The 24,045-nt window shown below is 31.2% G+C and overlaps 1 protein-coding gene across 8 annotated transcripts in view; it reads left to right on the forward strand.

Moving 5' to 3' along the window:
• Positions 1-24,045, forward strand: part of LOC129971466 (RNA-binding protein Musashi homolog Rbp6-like) — a 573,575-nt gene that overhangs the window by 343,613 nt on the left and 205,917 nt on the right. For all 8 annotated transcript variants that reach the window (XM_056085255.1, XM_056085256.1, XM_056085258.1 and 5 more), the window contains exon 6: positions 6,303-6,395. In XM_056085255.1, the coding sequence (XP_055941230.1) occupies positions 6,303-6,395 (93 nt within the window). The remainder of the gene's footprint in view (positions 1-6,302; positions 6,396-24,045) is intronic.

Genomic DNA, 24,045 nt, shown 5'->3' on the forward strand with positions numbered 1-24,045 from the left:
TGATTCAGTTCAGATCTTGCAATGGCATGTGCTGCATGCTTTGATCCAATTGTTAATTATCTTAAAATTATTCTAATTTTTTGTATGTAAATTGTCTGTGTGTAACGTAATCTGTAAACAAATAACTGTTACAGTAATTCGGACTTTTTATTGATCCCCTAAACAATACAACAACAATAATAATACAACAATATATAAAATTTATGTAACATTTTGTGCAATAAACATTTTTGACCAAAATTATTATTATTATTATTATTATTATTATTTAATCTTTACTTCTTTTGGTTTGTCATCTGCTAGGTTACTATAACTATCAACAATGATCATACCTATGATTATTTTTATAACCTTTTAGTTTTTATTTCTTAGTAACTTTCATAATTCTTGATTATAATTCTTATAAAATCTTGCCATTCAATTTTTTTCTGAAATTTACTACCATTATTCATCTTTCTTATGTACTCAAAAATTAATTTAATTAATACTTAATTTCATAAAACGTTTGAAAATTTCCTCGGTTTTGAGAGACATTTTTATGAAATTTCCAAACATTATTTCCAGGATATGACTGAAAAACTTATTACATAATTCTATTGTTACCAGTATGTATTTTCCATTGCAAACATCGCCAGAGTTGCATAAGTACCAACACATTTTCACCTTTTCTTTCCTCCTCGGTACCACCTGACTTTTTCTATCCATTCCATTCTGTAAATCCGCTACTCTTTTTTTAGAAATACCCTTATCTTCATGTGATTTGAAGAAGCAGGCAAAACGCTGTATTTACATCAACTGGGAAACTCACTGAGATTCGGAAACTAAACAAACTTCATAATTGTAAGCCTGTCATAGATATTTGGTCCTCTTTCATTAACCAAAACCATAAAACAGTTTTAATTCGTTTGAGAATCGGTCGCACTAGATTCACACATCTATTATTAAATGATGAATTGCCAATGTCCACAGTTACAATGTGAAATACATTGTAACTGTGGTGCAATAGTTTATTATATCCTTATTGGATGTCCATATTTTAATGCTCAGCGCTTGTTTTACTTCAAAACAACAGCAATGCCACTGTTGCTTGGCAGAGACCCACTTGAGAACCTTTTTGTCTTTTTAAAATCTACAGGATTTTATTTCTTAATTTGTACTCACTATCATGGTTTCGTTGTGACTTTTGTAATTTATCATTGTTTTACTAATGGTTATCGTTGTATCATTTTAATAGAAATTGTTCTTGTTAAACTTTGAACCACAAATAAACTGATTTGGCGTGGTAATAACCGTCATAATGGTTCATGTGCCATAAAACCTCAAACCATTTTTGTAAAAACAAAGTGTTCTTGTAGCGACATTTTATTCATTAGATTTTATTGCTTCATTCTGCAGAAGTGTATTTAATTTAGTAATTTTATCCAATCATCAACTGCAAAATGTTAGTTTCAATTGTTGGTGTTATGCATTTGAAGTGTTTCTCAGTTTTCAAAAATATTTGAACCATCAGTATTTGAAACGACGATTTGGTGTTACACAGCTTCGTTCTTCCTTAATTACTTTTGTTATTGGAAATGGAGACATAGGAGCATGGCTGCTTCAAACAACTCTTTCGAAACCTTACCAAACGACCCTCATCTCACTCGTCCATTCATTGGCTCACACACTCAGTTCGAAATCAATCCCAGCTTGCACCAGAATATCACAAAAGGACACATAATAACGTTAAATTAAAAAAAAAAATAGAAGAAAAGGGAGGGGGTAACGTAAAAGATAAAAAGAAAGGAAAAAAAAAAAAAAGAAAAGGTGTCGAACTTTCACTTATCGGCTTTTGTGTTGAACTAATTAAACTTTTCGCCTTTCCTCTCCCTCCTTACACCCTCGCACCCCCAACTCGCTCATTCATTATTGTGAAGGGAAAAAAATAAATAAATAAAAGAAAGAATAAAGAAAAATCGCATCTCGAATAAATAAAATGAGGAATGAACCCCTGTGCAGGCTAGGGGTACGCACGCGCATTTACACACGCGCGCGTTTATTTATTTGTCGGTTTCTTTTATTTCTTGATATTCTTTTGCCCGCGAGAAGGGAGTTTTAGTTCAGGAGAAGAGGTTGGGGGGGGGGGAGGCGCTAGGAATCCTGGGATGCAGTTGTTCCAACGTAGCCGTCGGGGGTGGGAGAGTGAGGGGACGGGGTGCAGGGGTGGAGGACTGTCAATTGTTGGCATGGCGACACAGACTCAATTTCCTCTTGAACGCGCTCAACATCCTGGGTAGGACGATGCTAGCTGAGGGGGTTGTACGGATAGTGTGTTTGTGCATGCTTGTTAGCGGTGTTTTTTCTGTTTGTCTTGTAGAGAAAGGGATGTTCTAATTGGTTCAATTAGTAAAGTTCCCATTTTGATTAAAAGTGGTTTCAGTAGTCTTATCTTTTTTTTTTGGGGGGGGGGGGAAAGATTGATGTGAATGCTGAAATTGAAATTCTTTGTTGGGTATTCTGTGTCTTAAAAGTAAACTTACGTTTTCTACTTCCAAAAGTAAAAATGGCGTTTGCATGTACTTGATTTATTACGGTGCTGTAAGCAAATGTTCAATAAATTGATATATAATTTAATAAATACGTTTAATTAAATAGCTGCTAGATGCAATGACTGAAGCTGAAGTTTTTTTAACTTTAGTTCCAATCGCGTGGACACAAATAAACATACTGCTCGTTTCAGAAACCGTTTTTTTTTAATTATTATTATTATTTAGCTCCACAGAGGAGTGATACATATATAATAAATAATATAAGCCTTAACTAAGGTTCTTTATTAGGTATGTTTTTTAAAAGCTATTTTGCATGATTGATTTTCATTTTCTTTTCCCATCGTAGTATTTGTTTTTAATTCTAACATTATTCTGACAATATATAATGTTTCTCTATATTGCTTAGTAAAAAATGAATATCTCCACCTCTATCTTTCATTTCACCCGTTTTTTTGGTAAAATATTTGCAGGTTGACGCATGCCCAGTTGCACATATGTTTCCTTGTCTTGAGATATATTTACTTTCATTGAAAAAATAGCAATGCATGTATAAATAATCGCAATAAATGAAAATATCTGTAATGTTTTTCTTAAACTCGAATGGCAGCATACTGCAAGGTATTTGAATAAAATAATTGTGTATTATTTAAATTATGCTGTTAAACATGAGAAGATGCACGATTATAAGGTACAGAAACCCAAAAAGCTATTTTTTTTCCAAGGAATTTCAATGTGTTCGCTTCTTGTTCTGAAAATATTTCATCTATAAATCAAGTCATACCAAAATTTTTTGAGCTGTTTCATTTCAATCAAATCAAGTGCACTATAAGTGATATTTCTTTTCGAGACACTTTTCTATATTTTAGAAAATAATTCTGTTGCTATTATGTCAGTAATAAATTTTATTTCTCTTTTTCAGTACTGTTATATGTATTTACCATTAAGAAAATTCTGAATAAATTAATAATATGTAATTATGAACTGCCTTGAAACACTAAGCTTACTAAGCTGCTATTAAAATGCTGCCTGCCAGTTAATATTTTGAAAAGTATTTATTTATAATAACGTCCAACAAATTTCATAATCCCTGCATTTTCATTCAATTTGGATGGCAATTCGTATGTTAAAAATAAATTTCTCGAAAATATTATATGTGTTTAAGTAAATCATCTTTTCGGAATAAAAATCTTTTCTTAAATTTTCATGCAAATATGTAGTTATGTGTTTAAGAACTACACTCTAATTTTTATCATGTAATTCATTATGGCTTAGATGGAATCATCCGAAGAGATGGATAAACAGATATTATCACAAATAATGTTTTTTAGAATTTGAAAAGATTGAAAGTCAAAATCTCCAATTCTTTTTTCTGGTGTTGCTTAAGGCACTTGTCATCGACAAGCCCTCTGATGAAGTCAGCGATTTTAAGCCGAGTTTTAGTGTCTCTTGTTTCAGTAGCGCCATTTAGGGCCAAGAGTACGTCTTAGCTACTCATGCATCACAGCTCTTTTCATAGGGTCTCTTTTTATTCATACATTTCATTCACTCATCCACAAATCGTAATTTAAACCTGAATCAGAGAAACGATCACCTCTGAACTAGTAACCCCAGTGGTATTGTCTCGACTTGGATGACTTTGTGACATCAGCCAGCCGCCATGTACACGAAGAGTCTTGGACCAGTGGAGTGTGAGTTCACAACTCAAGGGATGCGAACCCAACGCCCTTCCAACTAGGCTATCCGGCCCTCTTTTTTCTTATTTTCTATTACTGTATTATCTGTGTGTATGCTTTATATATGAGATATACATAAGCAGAAGCGGCAGGATTCAGTAAAGTATTCTTTAACATTAATAATGGGATTTATGTCGAATTAAACTGCTTAAAAATAGTTTATTCAAACTTGAATGCGACATTTTTCTTCTACAAAGACGCAAAAGTTTTGGAAAAACGCCTCGTTGCTCTTTCTGAAAGTGAAGCTCTTCTTTCCCCTGGCTGCTTTAGCCTCTTTTGTGTCTGCTAACTGCATTATGTGTGCTATTTTGTCGCAAGTCGGACATTTTTTCAAAGACCGGCATGATGAATTGCAAGTTAGTTCGGCGGAAATGATGAATGCATTCACTGATACTTTTAAGTGATGTCTCTTGTTAGGCCTTATTACTTTTTAAGTGGCATTGTTAATCATTTCCGCCCAGTTCTGCTTTTTTGTCTCTCCCTTTTCATTATCATTTGAAGAGTTTTGTCCAAAAAAAAAAGTTTATTTGTATAAACAAAATACGAATATATAATATATGAAATGTATTTTTAATGGCCTAAAGGAAGTAGAAGTGTCTTTTAGTACTACTATCAGTATTATGATATTATAATCATGAGTAAAAATATTCATAAGTGTTTTCTTCATCGAATATTGATGGCACTTAATGATGTATATCCCTATTAGAAAAATAATTTTGGCATCGTTTGAAACGATAACACTTTTAATAACTGAAACGATGTTAGAATGATTCCAACTTTTACATTTCTGTGTTTAAAAACACTTTTTACTGCTTAAAAAAAAAAAAAAAAAGATTCAGCCATGCAGAAACTGTTATGAAATTCATTCACTTTTTATTTCTTGAATAGTTATATTAATGAGCATAGTTAGGGCCAACTTTTGTTGATATTATATAAAAAAGTAAGATGAATCGCATCGCCACTAAAATACGTAATCAGAGTTTCTGTACACCCTTTTGATATGAACAAAGATTTGAGAAACTAGAATGCTTGTTGATCAGGATAAAAAAAAAAAAAAAAAAAAACTGATTTTTCAATTTATCAATTAAACCAGTTATAAATTCTTAGTATTGAAAACTTAGTGAGGGAACAGTAGTAACAATTCAGTAAATTCGAACAGTAACAGTAAAATTCGCATCGCTGAAAATGAACTCTAAAATATAGTAAATCATCCGCAAAACTTTCGAACAGTTTTTATTTGCAACTGGAGCTTGCATATACAATTATGACTTAATAAATAGCATATTTCTTTACTTCCATATTTCGTAAGTTACTTGAAAAAATTGGCCAAATATTTTTTTTTGTTGTTGTTGTTGATGTGAGTTTGTTTATGATATAAAGCATCCCATTTTTTATTTCTGACTAAATTTTCTAAAAACCATTTGGGTATTAACAAGTCGAATATTTCAGAGTTTATTGTAGTTCATATTCTTTTTTTAATTCTAGAATACATAACTTTTTATTTATTTATTTATTTGCAAAAAAAAAAATCATACACGTTTTGAATAGCTGCATATAATTTTAAAAAAATTAAAAAAATTCGTGAAATTAAAAAAAAATTAAAATGGGCCAAAGAGCTATATCATGAATCAAACAATATCCCATTTGCACAAATCGAATTATAAAAATTCCGCAAGAAAAATAAAAGTCCATTTTTACCTATATTTCTTATAATGTAGAATAAAAATCCTATTGATAGTATTTTTAATGTTAGAATTATTAATACAACAGCCATTCTGGAATTTTTCCAACTTTCCAGATAAAACATAATTCTTATATCGCTATTGTCATATATTGGCTTTTTCAACAAATGTTTATCAAAAAACATTTAAAAAAGGATTTCCAAACACTCATTGTTACAATTTTGGACAATCATGGGAAGCTTATAAATTAAATAAAAAAAATGTTACCAAATGGCTACATGATGCATTATGGGGTTAATTTATTGTTGTTAATATCTCAGATTTTAATTCCATAAAATAAATTTTGTTTCTTGTTGCAGATGGTAACCAGGACCAAGAAAGTATTTGTTGGAGGGCTCTCAGCCCCCACTACTTTAGAGGATGTGAAAAACTACTTCCAGCAATTTGGTAGAGTAAGTACCAACCTTTTATTCATTCACGGATTTCAATTTCAGCAGCTTTTCCTTTGGCCAACAACGAACTTCAGCTTCCCATACTAACAATGCAAAGCTATCTGGTAAAAATCATTGACACTATTCATGAATCACCGATTTCATACTGATACTATGTCTTCTACTAACTGACTAAATGAATAAAATCACCATTTTCATACTAATCACTATTTATGTTTTAATTTTGGTAACTTTTCAAACCAATACAGATACTCTTCACAGGTTATTGTAACACACTGGTAAAATAAAAAGATGGTATCACATTAATAATAACAACTAAGATCCAACTTAATCAGTCGAAAAACTAAACCAAGAATTTATGACTCTTATTATGCCTGTTCTGCTCTATGCAAGTGAAACTTGGACACACAGCGTTCTCTGAACATGCTCAAGAGAAAGATCCTTTGAACTATCTTTGGCCAGTACTAGAGAGAGGATGTTGGGGAACTAGATTCAGTTTTGAGTTATACAAATTCTATAAGCAACTACGGATAACACAGGTTATCCAGAGCAATAGGTTAAGATGGCTCGGCCATATCTGAAAAACAGCGCCCACAAAATATTCACTTTTAAAAATTCTATGGGATCTCGGGTCAGAAGAAGACCGCCAACTAGATGGTTGAATGATGGGAAAAGAGACCTGAGTGTTCTGAGGATAAAGAACTGGAAGGGAGTTGCGTGGGATAGAATGCGCTGGACAGTGCACGTGGTTGAGGCAGCTAAGGTCTGCAAAGGGGGGCTGTTGTGATCATGAAGAAGAAGAAAATCACATTAGTATTATAAGTTTTGAAAATATTTTTTGCTAACCTGATAAAAACATAAATATTATTCATCCCACATAAATTAAGTTAAATAATTTTTAGCGAATAAAAATTTTATAAGTTCTAATCAACTCGACATATACAATTTTGAAAAAAATATTGAATATCAGTATCATTTTTTAAACGGCACCAACAGGGCCTTGCCGATGCTGGAAAAGAGATTTTTTTCCTCGTCTAACAGGAAATGTTCTAGAACGAGCCTTTTATATTCTGTGATATCATCTGTATTGTTTTTCATGTTTTCGATCTATTGGCCATGATAAAATTTACAATATCCAAAAACATACATTTTATCAAAATTTAAACCTCATAATCGTATATTAATAGTTTAAAAAGCTCAAAAAGAAGTGAAATTAAAAAAAAATTAATGAATATTATCACATGAAACTTACACATTGCACTCATGGCGGAACATGTACATTTGAATGTTCTTGAGAAAATTATTATTATCTAAGATACGAGAGATGAGACATGTTTCCTTATTGGTAGACTGATACATATTTTTATATGTCTTAACTTAAATGGTTTGAAACTTAAAGGCTCAAAAGTGCTATTATTTTGATACAAGTTAGTATCAAAAATTTTCAAGACTATTTTTGTAATACTCCAACAAATAAACAACACAAAAGCGTAAGCAAAGTCATAGTGCACACTGACATTCATAATTCAGTAAGTCAAGAGATATTGTGCAATGATAGTTGTGCAGCTCATGCTTTTATGACCAAATTCGTTACTACCTTTGCGATCCTAACATAACCAAAAAGTTGAAGTAAAAGTTCACTATTGGCAATATTAGCACAAAATCCCCAACAATAGAATATCGAACCAAACATGGAGATATCGTACAATGTCTTGCAAATTTGATGCAAACCTATTAAACATGGTACAGCAATTTTAACAGCGATGTTGTTCCGAGTCTTATGAGGCGTTTTGAGTGGCATTCACACTCTAAAAGCGGAATCAGAAGACATTTAGAGACAGAGAGGGAGTGAAAGAGAAGACAATTGCTGGAGATCCAAAGCTGATCGGCACACTACAAAATATGAACTTTTAGGGCACGTTCCAGAAGTAGGAGGAAGCCAGCGTAACGGCGAAAGAAAACTGTCTGCTTTAAAGTTGACAATGTACCCATGTCGATAAATAAAGTAATTTCTTGATAAAGTGCTGATCTTGACATTTTTTGCTACGCCTTCGTATTGCTGATTATGTAAGGTTTTATTGTATTCCGAAGTATAAGATTCTTTGTATGTATGTGTTACATTCTCATAATGTACTTTAGCATCCCTATCATCCAAAATCACAACAATTTCTTTCCTTTCTCCCTATTAACGCAAATTATTCAATCATTTTGATTTTAAATCTTTATTCAAACCCACCAACTTTTTTAATAATTTCCTATTTCGAATCAAGTATCTTCCCTTAAATTTATTCGAATCTGCAAGGTGATTTCTAGGGACTCCAGAATCGTTTGTTGTCAGAAACGACACCCTCTAAAGCGAATAAATCTTATTTCCAAAGACTGAAGAGGCAACCGGATGCCATACCAGCGATGACAAATCTGCCGCAAAAAGAAATCAGAAAGAAGGAAATTAGAATGAGCCGATGACAGTAACAGATTCAAACCGCCCCAGGTACAAGACAGCAGCAGCAGCAGCAGCATTCCGAGTTCTGTACTCCCTCGCATTAAATACGACCACTTAATATTTCACATTTATTGCAGTCATTTCCGTGAATATTTTATAAGCACTTTTCATTACTCCTCTCCGTCGGAATCCAAAAAAAGTACCTGACAATGGCACCAATAAAAAAAAAATCCTCAGCTCACCAGAAGGTAGAAATTACTGGCTGTGTCAATATATTAATATGTTCCCGACTAATGCAACGTAGCAAATTGCTAGTGGGCATTCTTAGGAGAAGGCCTTGTTATCGCAAGGGTGTAGCACTGTGCAGTTCAACCCCCAAGGGGGTGGGGAGTAGATGGAGGGGGGGGGGAGGTCGTTAGAATAACGATCGCAATATCAGCGGGATATGTCTTTACGGGGATATACTCACGTCTTACTTATAGTAGCTAACAAATTCGCTGGACTCTCTTCTGCCGTTATGGCAAAGAGATGCTTTATTATAAATTATGCTTGTCTTTAGGGAAGCAGCGTTTTGCGTAAGAGAATAGAATGAAATGTGCTGTGCTGGCAGGATATAAACCAGTATTGAATAGCTGAAATAGTTGGAATTAGCGAGAGAGATGACAGTTATGGTAAGGGTATCGTCTGGGTGGAGTTGGCGACCTTTGGCATATTGGTTAGAGTAATAAAATTCTTCCTTCAAAATGTAGTGCAAAAATATTTTATTAGCGGATTTTAGTCTCATAAAGGTTGTTTTAGCTGTAAATAATTGATGGGATGGCCAAATTTTGCGCCAAGATGGCTTATATTTGGCTGTCGGAGGTACTACGATTATGACTGAACATGCTGCCCCAAGCATGCCATTTTTGTTTACCTCTTCTGATAGTTGGAGAACGCATGAATTCGAAATAAATTAAATACAAAATTATTTATGTTATATGCTTTTGGTTAGAAAACTTTCAAGGCTTTTATTTGCTATTTCTGTCTGGAGGGCTGAATTTTTCTTTGCTCTGTTGGAGGAAAACATTAATTTTAAATACGCTTTGACTTGTTTGTATATACGGAATGTTTAGCTGTAAAATATTATAAAGGTAAAAAAAAATTCAATATCAAGATTTTTATGTATCTCCATGTTTCATAATTTCTAGGCTTAAAAGTTTCTTTTATATATGTTTATCTAAACACCGTTAGGCAAAAACTTTATGAGGGAGATAAAAGAAATTTGTTACTGTCTTTGTATCACAATTTTAGATTTCTATAAAATTTTAGATGACATCTATTTTTACGAAATCACTTCTTCTATTGGAGCCTGCACTTGTAAATACAGTAACTTAAAAAATGACTCAGCTTAGATGTATAAAATTTAACATATGATTTTATTATCAGACTTGTAAATGTGTATCAAATTTTGGATCACAATGTGTGCTTTGGTGACCGACTTTTGATCTGTCCTTTCATGTGCATACGAAGACAATCGCTAAAAAAACGCAAACAATAAGATAAATAAAATTTGGTATGTCGTCTTATCGTCAAAATTTACATAAATTTTTATTAAAATTATTTACAACAAATTTATTGCTTCAAATCTTAGCCTATTTGTTGCATATTCTCATTTCTTCACTGCTGCGAAGCACGAAATGAATTTTATTTTGTAACTCTTTAATAAATAGTCGCTGGTTTTTATCTTGATAAAGAGGTTTTATTCCATATAAAATTTATATGCTTATAATGTCTTGAATTAATCTCATTATCTTATTGCCTACTTCTTGCTTTAAAAACAGCTATGAAAAGTTTCTGATATACATTCTGCGAGCTTAAGTTGGATCGAAGTTATTTGTTTGTTTAGATTATTGTCAGTTTGAAAAAATAAATTTATTTAGAGAGTTTAGAAATAAACACATTTTTTTATGGAAATTTGACTATGAAATTAATTGTAAATCTTGAAATAAATCAAATTGTATTTCTGCGATTAGTCGCAGGACGTAAAATTCTCTAACTTTAATATTTTAACATTTTTTTTTTTTTTTTTAAATTCAGAATATAGGAAAACACAGAAGAATAAGCACATGATAAAAATTTTGAGTGCAGAAAATGACTGTAACATTTCACAAATCCCAGAAATCAAGGAAAACAATTTTTTTATTGCATTTATTAAATTTTGTTTAACGTTTTATTAGAACAGTAAATTCTGTCTAATCCGTCGCATTTGGGACCGGACTCATGTAGCATTACTGAGAGTATCTGTATTATACGGATTCAGATAGACTTCACTGATTTATGTAATGTTACATTTTTCTGCATGTAGGGAACAGTATAGTAAAGGGGGAAAATATGTTAATAAGTTGATTTGGAGCACGTTAAACAGATAAACCTTGTACAAAAAAGTGACATTTTTTGATCTATAAATAATGACTCATCACCTAGCAACGGATCCCAGAAAGAGCACCCGGCTAATGGGAATGTTGGATTTCAGAAAATTTAATGTTCTATTAAAAATAATATGAATTCGTTTTCGAACTTCCCAATACCACGGTAACAACAATAAAAAAATTACTCCGAATCAAAAAGGTGACATTTTAACGCGCAGCTGATTGAAAACTGTCTTCCCTTATTTTGATGATTTGCTGTGACAACTTTTATTGAATAATATTTTCTGATTATTGAAGGCATTGTGATCTTGTTCCAGATCGTTCATGGTATATTTTCCTATTTCAAAATATTTGTATCTTTATAAATGCTTCTCAGAATCAAATGCATGTGACATCGAAGAGCTCTTCTACTTTTTTACAATGTAGACAGAAATCGTGATTATTCTCTCTCTCTTTTAAATCATTTCCATCAAAATGGGCTGTACCATACCGGCGCAACTCTTACCAATCGCCCTTTATTAATTTTTTAGAGAGTTTCGCTTGTTAAACCGCACTGGTCCAGTCCGCAACTAATGGCCTGAGCCATTTTCATCAATCTTTTTAAGGTTCCACGCCCAGGAACACTAATGCGATGTGCACCTTTTTTTCGCTCGTCTTTTTGCATGATAAATCTTGGTGATGAGACTAATCCAGGCGAAAGTTTGGCTGCAAATCTGGGTTTTTTTTTTTCTTTCTTTCTTTTATTTTAGATTCATTTTATACCTTCCTGTCTCTTTTGTATCTGGAGAAGAATGGTACGATGTTGGGTAATTTCTTTTGTGTCCTGCGCAGCGATTGACACTGCACGTACCACATGAATCCCTTGTCTTTTTTGCAAGAACCTTTTTTTTTATGTTCCCTTCTGTGCGTTTATCGTTATTTTGATTAAGTGTAGTTTATGAATGAATTGTTTAACAGTGAGCAGACTTGTTAACATTGAATACCCTTTTTTTTATATGGGTAAGCTAATCAAGCTGGCAAAAATCGTGACAAAAATTATTCTTTTGGAGTTGCCTCATGTTGAGTGCATACATCATAGCTACAGCAAATGATACCTTAGATGATATATCAAAGGTTAGTGGCGTCTGGATCATAATATGATTTGTTTTTCACTCCAGTCACCATCAAGAATTTAATAAGTATAAACGGTGTCTGGGGCATGATATTTTGTTTTGTTCTTCTTTCATATTTGGCTTTTGAAGGTCATTTAAGCATTCTAATGTTTTGCTCTAATCTCATGAAGCAGGGGGCATCTGTACCTCCTTACCACACCCCCCAATGTTATGTCACAGCCCGGGTATAGTTTTTATTACCCTCCGCCCCCTTTATTTCTTTTGTTGACTTTTGGCTATTTAACCGAAAGTTACATGAAAAAATACATTACTTTCATGGCATCCCACGAAACTTCTGCTTGGATAACCTGTACCTCCCTTTGCTAGTCCACACACACACACACACATCGAGTGTATGAATGATCCAATTTTGGATGGTCTTTAAAATTACTGTTTGAAGATTTGAGTATACTGTTTAAAAAGTACACTTTATTTACACGTATACTATAAAACTTAAAATATTTTTAATTTCTGTAATGAGCTTCTGTTCGAAAATAGACAGAAATAAATTTATAATGATAATTTAAATAGTTTAAATATAATTAATTCAATTGCTTCATTCATAGTGATATGCAACAATGATTTTTTTACAGTTTAATTTAGAATTAATTGTATTTTGCAACTTACAGATTCACATTTTTTAACCTATTGTTTATTTATTCGTATTCTTAAATAATTAATAATTGACTCTTATATAAAAATGAACAAATATTTTCTGTATCGACATGAGATTTTTTTTTTTTTTTTGCTCTTATTGGAGATGCGCAGTTCTTTATCCAGCACATTCGATTAAACAATTCGAAACACACTGTTATCTTTATTCTTTGTAGACATGAGTTGTCCGACAACAGTGAAAAGAAATCGTCCATACCCCCTTTTACTGGGGAGAAGGAGAAAAAAAAAATACGAAATAAATAATGCACTCGCTTTCTGTTGGTAACACCTGCTAAACAAAAAAGGAACGTTTTCCCAATTTTTATGTGTAGGTGGTGTATATCACTCTACACCATTTCTACTTAGTACTGGGCATGCGGGAATAAGGGAGGGGAGGGAAAAAAAGAGGGAAAAAAATCTTGCTAAAAGGAAGAGTTGATGGGAGGTGAAGCAGGGGAGGGAATGAAGTCACCAACAGAAGGATGTAGGGGGAAAATGCCTGATAGTATTTAATGGGCGGCTCATTGTGCGAAACCTATACGGGAAGTCATAACAATAACGTTGGTGGGCGTCCGGTTGCCTTAGCAACGGCAGTGCTTGCAGCGTTTTTTTTCTTCCCTTCACTTCGTTCTGTCTACTCTCACCCTCCTTCTCTTCGTTGCAATTTTTTTCCTTTTTTTTTATACCGTTTTTAGTCACTTGACGTATATATAGACAAAAAGTTACGTCCTCCAAATATATTTTGTTATGACTGGCTTGTTTGTTTCGTTTTAATGTTCTGATTTATTGATGGTGTTTCTTTTATTTTTCATCTCTCATTTCACACTCTCTTTTTCCCCATATAAGAGAAGGGTTGGAAACAAATTAATATCTCACTAAAATTGTTTGTGTTCCTCAATCTGAATCTAAAAACACTTCTAAAACAAATTAATTGTAATTTTTCAGAAAGATAAATAGGACAACTTATATGGTCTCTGTTGTGAATGTTACATTGTCTCTGTTGCTAATACACCAGTATTGCAAGATATCACTATCTTCAATAATAGTAAAGATGAATGGGCATGTTTCTAGGCGTGTTGGCGCACTACAGGTCGCGCCGTTTCACACAGAGCAAACAAAATTAGCCCAGATATACTTTGGAGAGAGCGGTATATTTTGCTATGACTGCCGTGTTTGTTTGGTTTTAGTTTAATGTTCTGATTTGTCAATGCTTTTCTTTTATTTTTTTTCCACTCATTTTCACACACTGTCTCTCTCTCCCCCCCCCCATATAAGAGAAGGATTGGAAACGATTTTATATCCCCTCTGACAATTGTTTGTATTCTTCAATCTGAATCTAAGAACATTTCTAAAACAAATTAATTGTAATTTTTCAGAAAGATAAATAGGACAACTTATATGGTCTCTGTTGTGAATGTTACATTGTCTCTGTTGCTAATACACCAGTATTGCAAGATATCACTATCTTCAATAATAGTAAAGATGAATGGGCATGTTTCTAGGCGTGTTGGCGCACTACAGGTCGCGCCGTTTCACACAGAGCAAACAAAATTAGCCCAGATATACTTTGGAGAGAGCGGTATATTTTGCTATGACTGCCGTGTTTGTTTGGTTTTAGTTTAATGTTCTGATTTGTCAATGCTTTTCTTTTATTTTTTTTCCACTCATTTTCACACACTGTCTCTCTCTCCCCCCCCCCCCATATAAGAGAAGGATTGGAAACGATTTTATATCCCCTCTGACAATTGTTTGTATTCTTCAATCTGAATCTAAAAACACTTCTAAAACAAATTAATTGTAATTTTTCAGAAAGATAAATAGGACAACTTATATGGTATCTGTTGTGAATGTTACATTGTCTCTGTTGCTAATACACCAGTATTGCAAGATATCACTATCTTCAATAATAGTAAAGATGAATGGGCATGTTTCTAGGCGTGTTGGCGCACTACAGGTCGCGCCGTTTCACACAGAGCAAACAAAATTAGCCCAGATATACTTTGGAGAGAGCGGTATATTTTGCTATGACTGCCGTGTTTGTTTGGTTTTAGTTTAATGTTCTGATTTGTCAATGCTTTTCTTTTATTTTTTTCCCACTCATTTTCACACACTGTCTCTCTCTCCCCCCCCCATATAAAAGAAGGATTGGAAACGATTTTATATCCCCTCTGACAATTGTTTGTATTCTTCAATCTGAATCTAAGAACATTTCTAAAACAAATTAATTGTAATTATTCAGAAAGATAAATAGAGCAACTTATATTGTTTCTTTTGCTAATGCCACAGTATTACAAGATATCTCTATCTTTGATAATAATAAAGAGGAATCTGCGTGTTTCTATATATGTTGGCGCTCTACAGGTAACTTCGTTTCACACAGAGCTAACAAAGTTAGCCGAAATATACCTTAGAGGGAGCGATTTTTTAAAAAATGAATTAATTGTAGATTAAACTGATTGTTGTATTTTTTGGCAATAACTGCCGAAAATGTTGCACAAAATTAGTTTCGAAATTCAAAAATAATAATAATCTTTTTAACGATGTCAATTTAACAATGTGCATTTTTTTGGTATTTAATTTAATTTATTATTGGTTTGTCTGTTTGGCTAATTTCTAACAAACTCAAATCATTTTCAATTTTCATCAAATATTTAATCTAAGATAAGATTTTCTATATAATCTATATAAGATTTTCTTCCAATGTTAAAAGGTGTGGAAAAAGGATTTTATTTAATATCTGTGTGGTTTACAAGACGAATGAAAAGTGAATTTGTAATACTGCAAAAATTAGAAAAGAGACGAACCCTGACAGTTGCGTTTTTGACAGTGCTATAATGTCATTAATCTCTATTCATATACATATATTATGTTATTATTAAAATAATAGCTTTTCATTCTAAGCAATTTGACGGAATCATGGACATGAAATTATCAAGCATCGGTTACTGTGGAGGGGGATCTCATAAGGGAAAAATAACTCTATATTGATATCTCTGACAATATATATATATACTATACAAAAGTATTAACATCAAGTTAATAGGAAAATCAAATAAACCAAATAAAAAAAGAATCCTGCCAGAAGACGTTTCCAAGGCTCACTCTCAGGCAGGGATTCAAAAAAAGGGATTTTTTCCGTGAGGGAATGCAGACAAAAAGTCTAATAATGGTTCCTCGTGACCCGAAAATCTTCTGAAATTAGGCCTAAGAGATATACCATTTTAACAGAAAGGACAATACAAAACAACAAATTAGAAGAAAATAACCACTAATAAGTAAAAATACAATAACAAAATAACAATAAACACTAAAGCACTTAAACCACTAAAGGAAAACAAAAAGGAAAGCACATACCAACAGCAGGCAAGGAAAATTTAAGCTATCGATTGTGATTCCCGCTTTTTAAAAACACAAAGCTAACGTATTAAAGGTAAATAATTATTGTAGTCTCCCAGCGCCATCTATTGAGTGATCTAATATGCAAGGAAAGTTCTGTTTTAATTTTAGGTAGAGGATTAATCCCAAACCATACCTTGTTTAATTAAAAAGTTGACATTATAGTAACTTTTAGGAAATTCATTTTTAATTAAATTTTTAATGAGTTTATTTGATGCATCAATATAGGAATTTTTTTTTATTGCAAGCCCTTTTGACCCTGTTAACTTGTGAAAAAATTAGATTTTTGAAGTTAGATTGAAATGATAGTTACATAATTTTGTGATTTTAAAGTTGAATTCATCCCTTTTATCGAAGATACCAACTATTGTTTTATCATTAGCAATTTCGATTTTTAAATCCAGAAAGGTAGCCTCAAGTTGATTTTTATTTGTTTCTGTTAGAATTAAATCTGTTGGATAGCAATTAATAACAATATTTGTATTGTCTAAGTTAATCAAAAGTAGGTCATCAATATACCTCCACCCGTTTATTAAATTATATTTAATTATTTTATTCTCATAGTAATATAGGAAAATATTAGCTAAAGCACTTGAGAAAGCTGTTCCCATTGGAATGCCCTTTACTTGTTTATAAAAATTGATACCATTAAAAACGTAATTTTCAGTAATATTAAAATTACATAACTCTAGCCAGTTATTTTTAGGAATAATATCTTCATTTAAATATTAATCATATAAAAAGGTACAGACCTTTATTAATTTTTTATGAGGTAGATTGGTGTATAAATTTTCGAAATCATAAGTATCAAGTTTATTAATGTTCTTATCATTAAGAAAATCCAGTACTTCTTTGTTACTAGGAATTATAAAATTGTCTTCATCTTTGATTTTGTCCAGGATAATTTTTAAGTATTTAAAGAAATGTTTTCCCGTATAGTAATTATAACTGCCAGTGCTACAAATCACGAATCGGAATTTTAAATTTAACTGTTGGGAATAAATAAGGATATTATAGAGAGCAAGTCTTAATTTTTTTTTTTTTTTTTTTTTTTTTTTTTTTTGCGCGCGAAAGCTAGCATTTTTTTTTTATCTAATACCTTTTTCCCGGTGTTCTTTAAAATATAAGTTTCGTTAGAGTTATATTCATTAATTAAAAGTTCTTTATAATAATATTTACAAATTAAACAGAAATTATTTGCTGATTTATCTATTACTGTAATAACAAATTTTTCTTTTAAATTTTTTATTTCGTTTTTTAATGTTTTGCTAAACTAAATCCCGCGTTCTTTAGATCTGTCAATATCGGTATTCATTTTTATTTTTATTTCCTATAAAATTCTCACTTTCCATTCCCCGAAATCTTCCGTTGGCCAATAGTATTTTCTAGATAATTTAGCAATAAAAATATCCAAATCTTTACCAATAGAAATTAAAATTTTATTATGGTTTATTTTTTCTCTAAATCTAAATTTAGTTCCTCTTTCCATTAATTCTCTTAAAGAGTTGGATTCAATTATTTTTAAATTACCTGTAATAATATGACCTTTATCAACATCTATAAAATCTTTAAAGTTTTCTTTATTACAGTAACAATCTTTTATTTATTTTATCTAAATTTTTGCTATAGTAATTATAATTACAAATTTTTTTTTAAAGTTGAAGTATAACTAAATGCTATTGAAACAGTTGTTTTATCTGAAAGAGGAAAAAATATATTATTATTATGTATAATTTTGGGTAATTTTAGATATTCGAAGTAAATATCCAAGAATTTAATCACACAGAATTCTTTGTAACATTATTTTTATTATTAAAAAGTAAATCGTTTTTTCCAATGTTAAGTTTACATTTAATTAGATCTAGAATAATACATTTTGTGTACGAATTTTTAAACTCTTAAATCCCTATTAAATTAGTAGTCTCACACTTGGGAGGACCCAAGGAGAGCCTACTGTTATGTATATTATATGCTAATGGAATTGAAACAGTTCTAAATATTTCTTCGTTTTCAAAATATTTCTTACTTTAGATTGGTTACTTTATATATCCGCATTTACTATAGACGTTGTAAAAAAGATTAAATAATTAAAACCTTTTTAAAAAAATTAATAATATTTATTTTCCAAAATTATTTTTTTCTTAAACTACAATTGAATATGAGTAAGATGGTTGGTTATACATTAATGTAAAGCAAAATACAAAAAAGGGAAAATAATTCCGACGAAGCCAGCAATATTTGTACTATTTTTGTTGGAAAGCTCTGTCGTATATCAAATCAAATGTCAAACCATGCCATTTGAAATTTTATACAAAATTTCATTAATTTATATGCCCATCTATATTGAACCTTGATGCTTTCGTGGTTTGTAATATATAGCAATCAGGACCTATTGTTAGAAAATTTAGTTTTCATTTCCTTCATTTCAATGTTTTTTTCTTTTAAATGTTTGCGTTGTGAACCAAATCTGCTCAATTATATAACTCCTTTTTTTGCTTGATCAAACTTTTCCTATGTTTTGGTCAGATATTTGTTATTTACTATTTAAATTATTAAATGTGTTTATATTTATTAAAAGAATCAGTGCCAAACGATTTTCAATGGTGCCTATCAAATCCTTCAGACGATTAAAATGTTACAAAAATTAATCCTAGCTTTAATCCATTGATTTTATTAAAAATAATTTATTCAACTTAAATAGCATGTGAAAGCAATTATTTTATAGAGTTCTGCTCAAAAAAAAGGGGGGAGGGGAGGGGGGGAGGAAAAAAACTATATTTAAACAGTCCAAACTTACGGTGAGTAAGAAGTTTTTAAAAGAAAAAAAAATACTAAATGGTATTTGAAATTTTATTTACAGATTTTTTTTCTTCTCGTGAAATATTTTGAGTGTCATCTTTGGAAAAGAGAGATTAATATTTAACCGGAAACCAAAAGCGAAAGGTATTTTAGCTTGGAAAGAAACATTAATATACACATTTTTTTTTCCACCTCCTCTGCTTTCAAAGAAATGCTTCAAAGATCGATCAAAACATTGCATAGAATGTGTGAACTTTAAACCGTTATTACACATACAGAAAAAGAAACGAAAATAAACTGACGGAAAAAAAAAAAACTTTTTCGGTAACATATTCGTCTTTCTTTCAAAATTGTGTTTTCGAAAGATGAGTAAATAGTCAGAGTTCTAAAACTTTTGAGAGCTGGGGGAAAAAAGCATTAGTTCTCCTAAACTACATTGAATAAAATCTTTCCGTTGGCTGTTTTTTAATTTTTTTTCTTTGTCGGTTTTAATGTTACTTGGCTTTTTAAGTGTTGCGAATTTTTCCGTGGTTTAGTAATTGGAAAAATTTGTTTTTACTCTATTAATTCATTTTTTGATGTGTCATTCCAAGTTTGAGTCGTTAAAAGTGGGTCTCGTGCCGTTATGAAATTTTTCATATTGTATTACTTGCTAGTGGAAAAAAAAATTCTACAAATATTAACTACAGTTTTGAAAAAAGACGGAGTTTTAAAGTGATCTCTAGATGGATTCAAGGATGGACTGAAAGAAAAAAACTTAGAAACAGTTTTTGATTTTTGAAACTTAAAGTCTTTTGGGCCTTATGTTTTTCTGCATTTATTTTTATTATTCATAAAAGTTGAAATGTTTGATTTGTCTTTAAGGCAGTTTTTAGTTCATTTAAGGTTTATCTGAGTTATTTAATTTGCTTTTAGCTTTTAAATATCCGTATAAAAATCTTTTTTTTTTTCCAATCAATTCTTTTTCTTTTGATCTATAAAGTTTATGTGTGTGTATATTTTTGAAGTTGTTGAAGGAGTTAAAAAAGTATAAATGAACAAGCTTTTTTAACATTATTTCGTCTATTTTAATAACAATATTAAAGAAACCGTGTTCAATTCGTAATAAAAACTAGTAGAATTTTTCAGAAGCAAACTTTTATATATTTTAAAGTTTTGCATTTTGTTTTTAAAAAAAAATATTTAATCTTTTCTTTTTAATATAAATTATTTACTAAAAAGTACAAAACGCTGTAAATCAGAAAATGTTATTCAAATAATGGACGCCTTTTCCAGTAAAAAAGAATCTTTTTTAGGGGTTTTCTGGGTATCTGTGTTCTTCATATGTGCATGAAAAGGAAATAATTCATTTTAATTTACTCTTAGTTAAAATTATCTGTTTTACCTAATTTTTTAAGACGATCTGTACGCAAAATGAAATATTAATTCAAATTCTGATTGTATCCAGAGTGTATGATCGAATTGCGACATTATGCAAGGACGACACGAATTGTCACCATAAGTAAAACAAAGAAGCCATTATCATAGAAATAATAGAAAGATATAACTGTAATCTGGTACATTTAATTCAAACACAAGACAAATATATTGCAAACTCTTGAAATTCGGAACGCCTGATCACTATAGTAAAGCCAGAAAGACATATATTTTAGAAAGATACCCGTTTTCTTAATTGATTTTTTCTATCAATATTTTTAATATTTAATTTTGTTTCATTTATTGTATGTATTTCCTAAATTAAATAGCTTATAAAATTTGGAAAGATATTCCAAATCGTTTTATTAAAGGTTGCAAACACACTTCAATGTTTTTTTATTAAACTCATTATCAACTGAAGATACTTGTCTCTCTTTTCACTAACAATTAATGATTTCATTGGCTGATATTCCTCTTCCCGCTGTCCAATAGAGAGGGAGAAATTGATTAATAGCTGAGCAAACATGATAAGCGTTTTCCTGACAGGTTAATTAGGTTAATAATTACCACATCCAACCCACGACACTTAAATACAGTTTTACCAAATTATTTTGTGCCGAACCGTCTGTCAGCTCTGACTATCCCTGACCTTCCATTGCAAATAGTGCACGTTCTGCAAACTAACAGCAAGTTAAAGCAGGTGTTCCGGGCGACGTTTTCACCTGCGTTTGAGTCACGGACATTAGTTTCCCAGCGCTTTCTTGTTCTGTGGTTTACTTGTACGAGAAAGTGCATTTGGTGATCTCACTCCGTGGAACAATCAGGTTCCTTTTTTCTTTTTTTCTTTCGTTTTGCTTGTTACTTACATCAAATCACGTGGAAGCGTGATTACAGATATTTTGCTACGTTCTATTTGTTGTACAAGTGGTTCCATACACGTTCTTGAATTAAGAAAATCGGTTTTAAATGTTTTCTTGGGTGTTTTTTTTATAGCAGTGTTAGCCATTTAATGAGTTTATTGAATGATTGTATGATTTAATTTAATGGTGATCGAGTTATCATTTCTTCGGATTTTCTTAAGCCATTTTTTTATTTATTTAATTTTTTTCAAAAAAAAAAAAAAGACTAATGCACTAATAATTCCAAATAAGATATAATATATTTCATTGGTCACAATCTTTTAACGTCATAAGAAAGTTTTTTTTTTTTTCTTTTTAAATTTCTATTGTAGTACGTTTTTATGTTTTGTAACAGTTAATGTCCTTTAACCAATGTTCGAATTCTTTATAAAATTATTTCACATAAAATCAAGAATTATTAGGTTTGCTGAAATTAGAGAATGAATAATTTCAAATTCAATTCGTATTCTGCTAAATGACAATTGTCATCTATGTGATCTAAAATTTGGCACATAACTACAATGACAAGATAATCTATCACATCTAAATGGTCGCATTTTCGATAAACATAACAACAGGCGATCTATCCTTTGATAGGTCAGTTCCAAAATTTGTTATTTATCTACAATTCAAAATTGTATGTAGAATTCCACCTACTTAGGCTATTTATGTTTCTGAGTTGTCGTGCTCACATGGTCGTTGATGACGTGTAAACAGTTTTTTTTCCATACGTGATTTTGTCGAAAATTTGATTTTTTTTAAAAAATTGAATGTCGTAGATCATTATGTCTTTGAGTTATCATTTCATAGACTGACAGACAAAGAGACATAATTTAAAAAGTGTGTCTTTTGAACTAAGGAAGGTTTGAACATGGAGACTCATTAAAAATTTTAATGTCACTTTTATTTATTTTGACGATTATGGAAATTTCTTTTTGTATAGTTCATCTATAAGTAAAAATGACACAATTATTTTAACTTTTTATATAAGTTATTACATAAGGAATTTAAAGTTATAATAATGTTTTATATTATAAGAAATATATTACTTTAATTCACAAGCTAAAGAAATAGGCATTAAGGCGTATATAATTTATGCAAGCGTTTTAACTTCTTGATTCAAGATGAAGTTATTGGAATGTAATAAATCAGGCATGAATGCTTATATAAATTATGCGAACGTTTTTACTTTTTGACTCTAGACGTAATTATTGAAAGAATGCAGTAATTGTCATTTTAGATAAATAATCCATCTTCAGGTTTGGGCTCCACCCCTTCCCATTTCTTATCCTGAATCTTTTATTCAACGTCTGCGTTTCTCAAATAATTATATCTGTTTTTGCTCCTAATGTCGGCTCTGAAATGAAAAATATCTCGACCTAAATTTAGCAGACTTTGTGCTCAATGATAACAATCTATTGCACTTTCCACTGTGAAAGCTAATTATTCTCTTTCAAAAAACTCTTAAGACAGTTGATTAACCGAAACATTACTTTGAAATTAAAAAGAAAAAATAATAATAAAGTAGTAAATTGTGAATATAATGCCAAGATTTTTTTGTTTGTCTTCTTGATAATATTTTGGAACACGCGTTGTGTCATCTCTTTTCATCCAGTCCCCCCCATTTGATGTTTTACTTCACTTCATTTCGTTTGGCTTCCAGCCAAACCGAATATTTAGAGTTAAAAAAATGGGAGGTGGATTGCAACAAAATGAGAAAAAAGAATACCAAGAACACCCTTCTAAGAAAATGATAATCTTCATTCTGAGAGAAATGCAAGGCTATGGAGGTAGAAGAACCACCGCAACAGCAATAATAACAATGAAAAAATCATTTACGAAAGCTTACTGGTTGAATTTCTTACAAACAAAAATCCGCCACTGGTGATTAGAACGACGGCATCTACCTGGTCGGAACCTTAAAAAGGAATGGCAAGGAGAATTTTATAGAAGCTGGAATCTTCGAGGAGGTAGACAAAAGAAGAACAAAAAACAGTCCAAAACTACAACTTTATTCCACATGGAATGGCAACATAAATCATTTCTACTCAGTGTACCGTAAACGAACAAAAGATGAAATATACGCGCATAGAACACCAAGGGAGAAAAAAATGTACCATTTTCTTGGCTGAGCAAGTTGGCTGCCTCAAATTCAGCGATAGTATAATTTTATGCTTGCCCAACTAGCAGAAAATTTTTCAATCTAGTATATTTCAGGTATATGCCGTTTACTCGCAGAACTATTTCCGGAGCCAACTGATCGTAAAATTGCATTTTCTCCGTTATAGCGCACTTTTACGTTACTTTGCTTCTTTTGCCGATTTTTTAAAAAATAAAATATTAAAAAAAAAAAAAAAATGGCGAACTTGAGTCATTATGGGGACCTCTTTTCTTAAAATAAGCCGAAATGTAGTTTATTTTTATTTTTTATTTTTACTTTTTTTTTTTCTCCTTCTTTTCTCTTGTTTTCCCCCTTGAATCTGG

This window comes from Argiope bruennichi, chromosome 6 (assembly GCF_947563725.1).
Source record: "Argiope bruennichi chromosome 6, qqArgBrue1.1, whole genome shotgun sequence".
NCBI classification, from domain to species: Eukaryota; Metazoa; Arthropoda; class Arachnida; order Araneae; family Araneidae; genus Argiope; species Argiope bruennichi.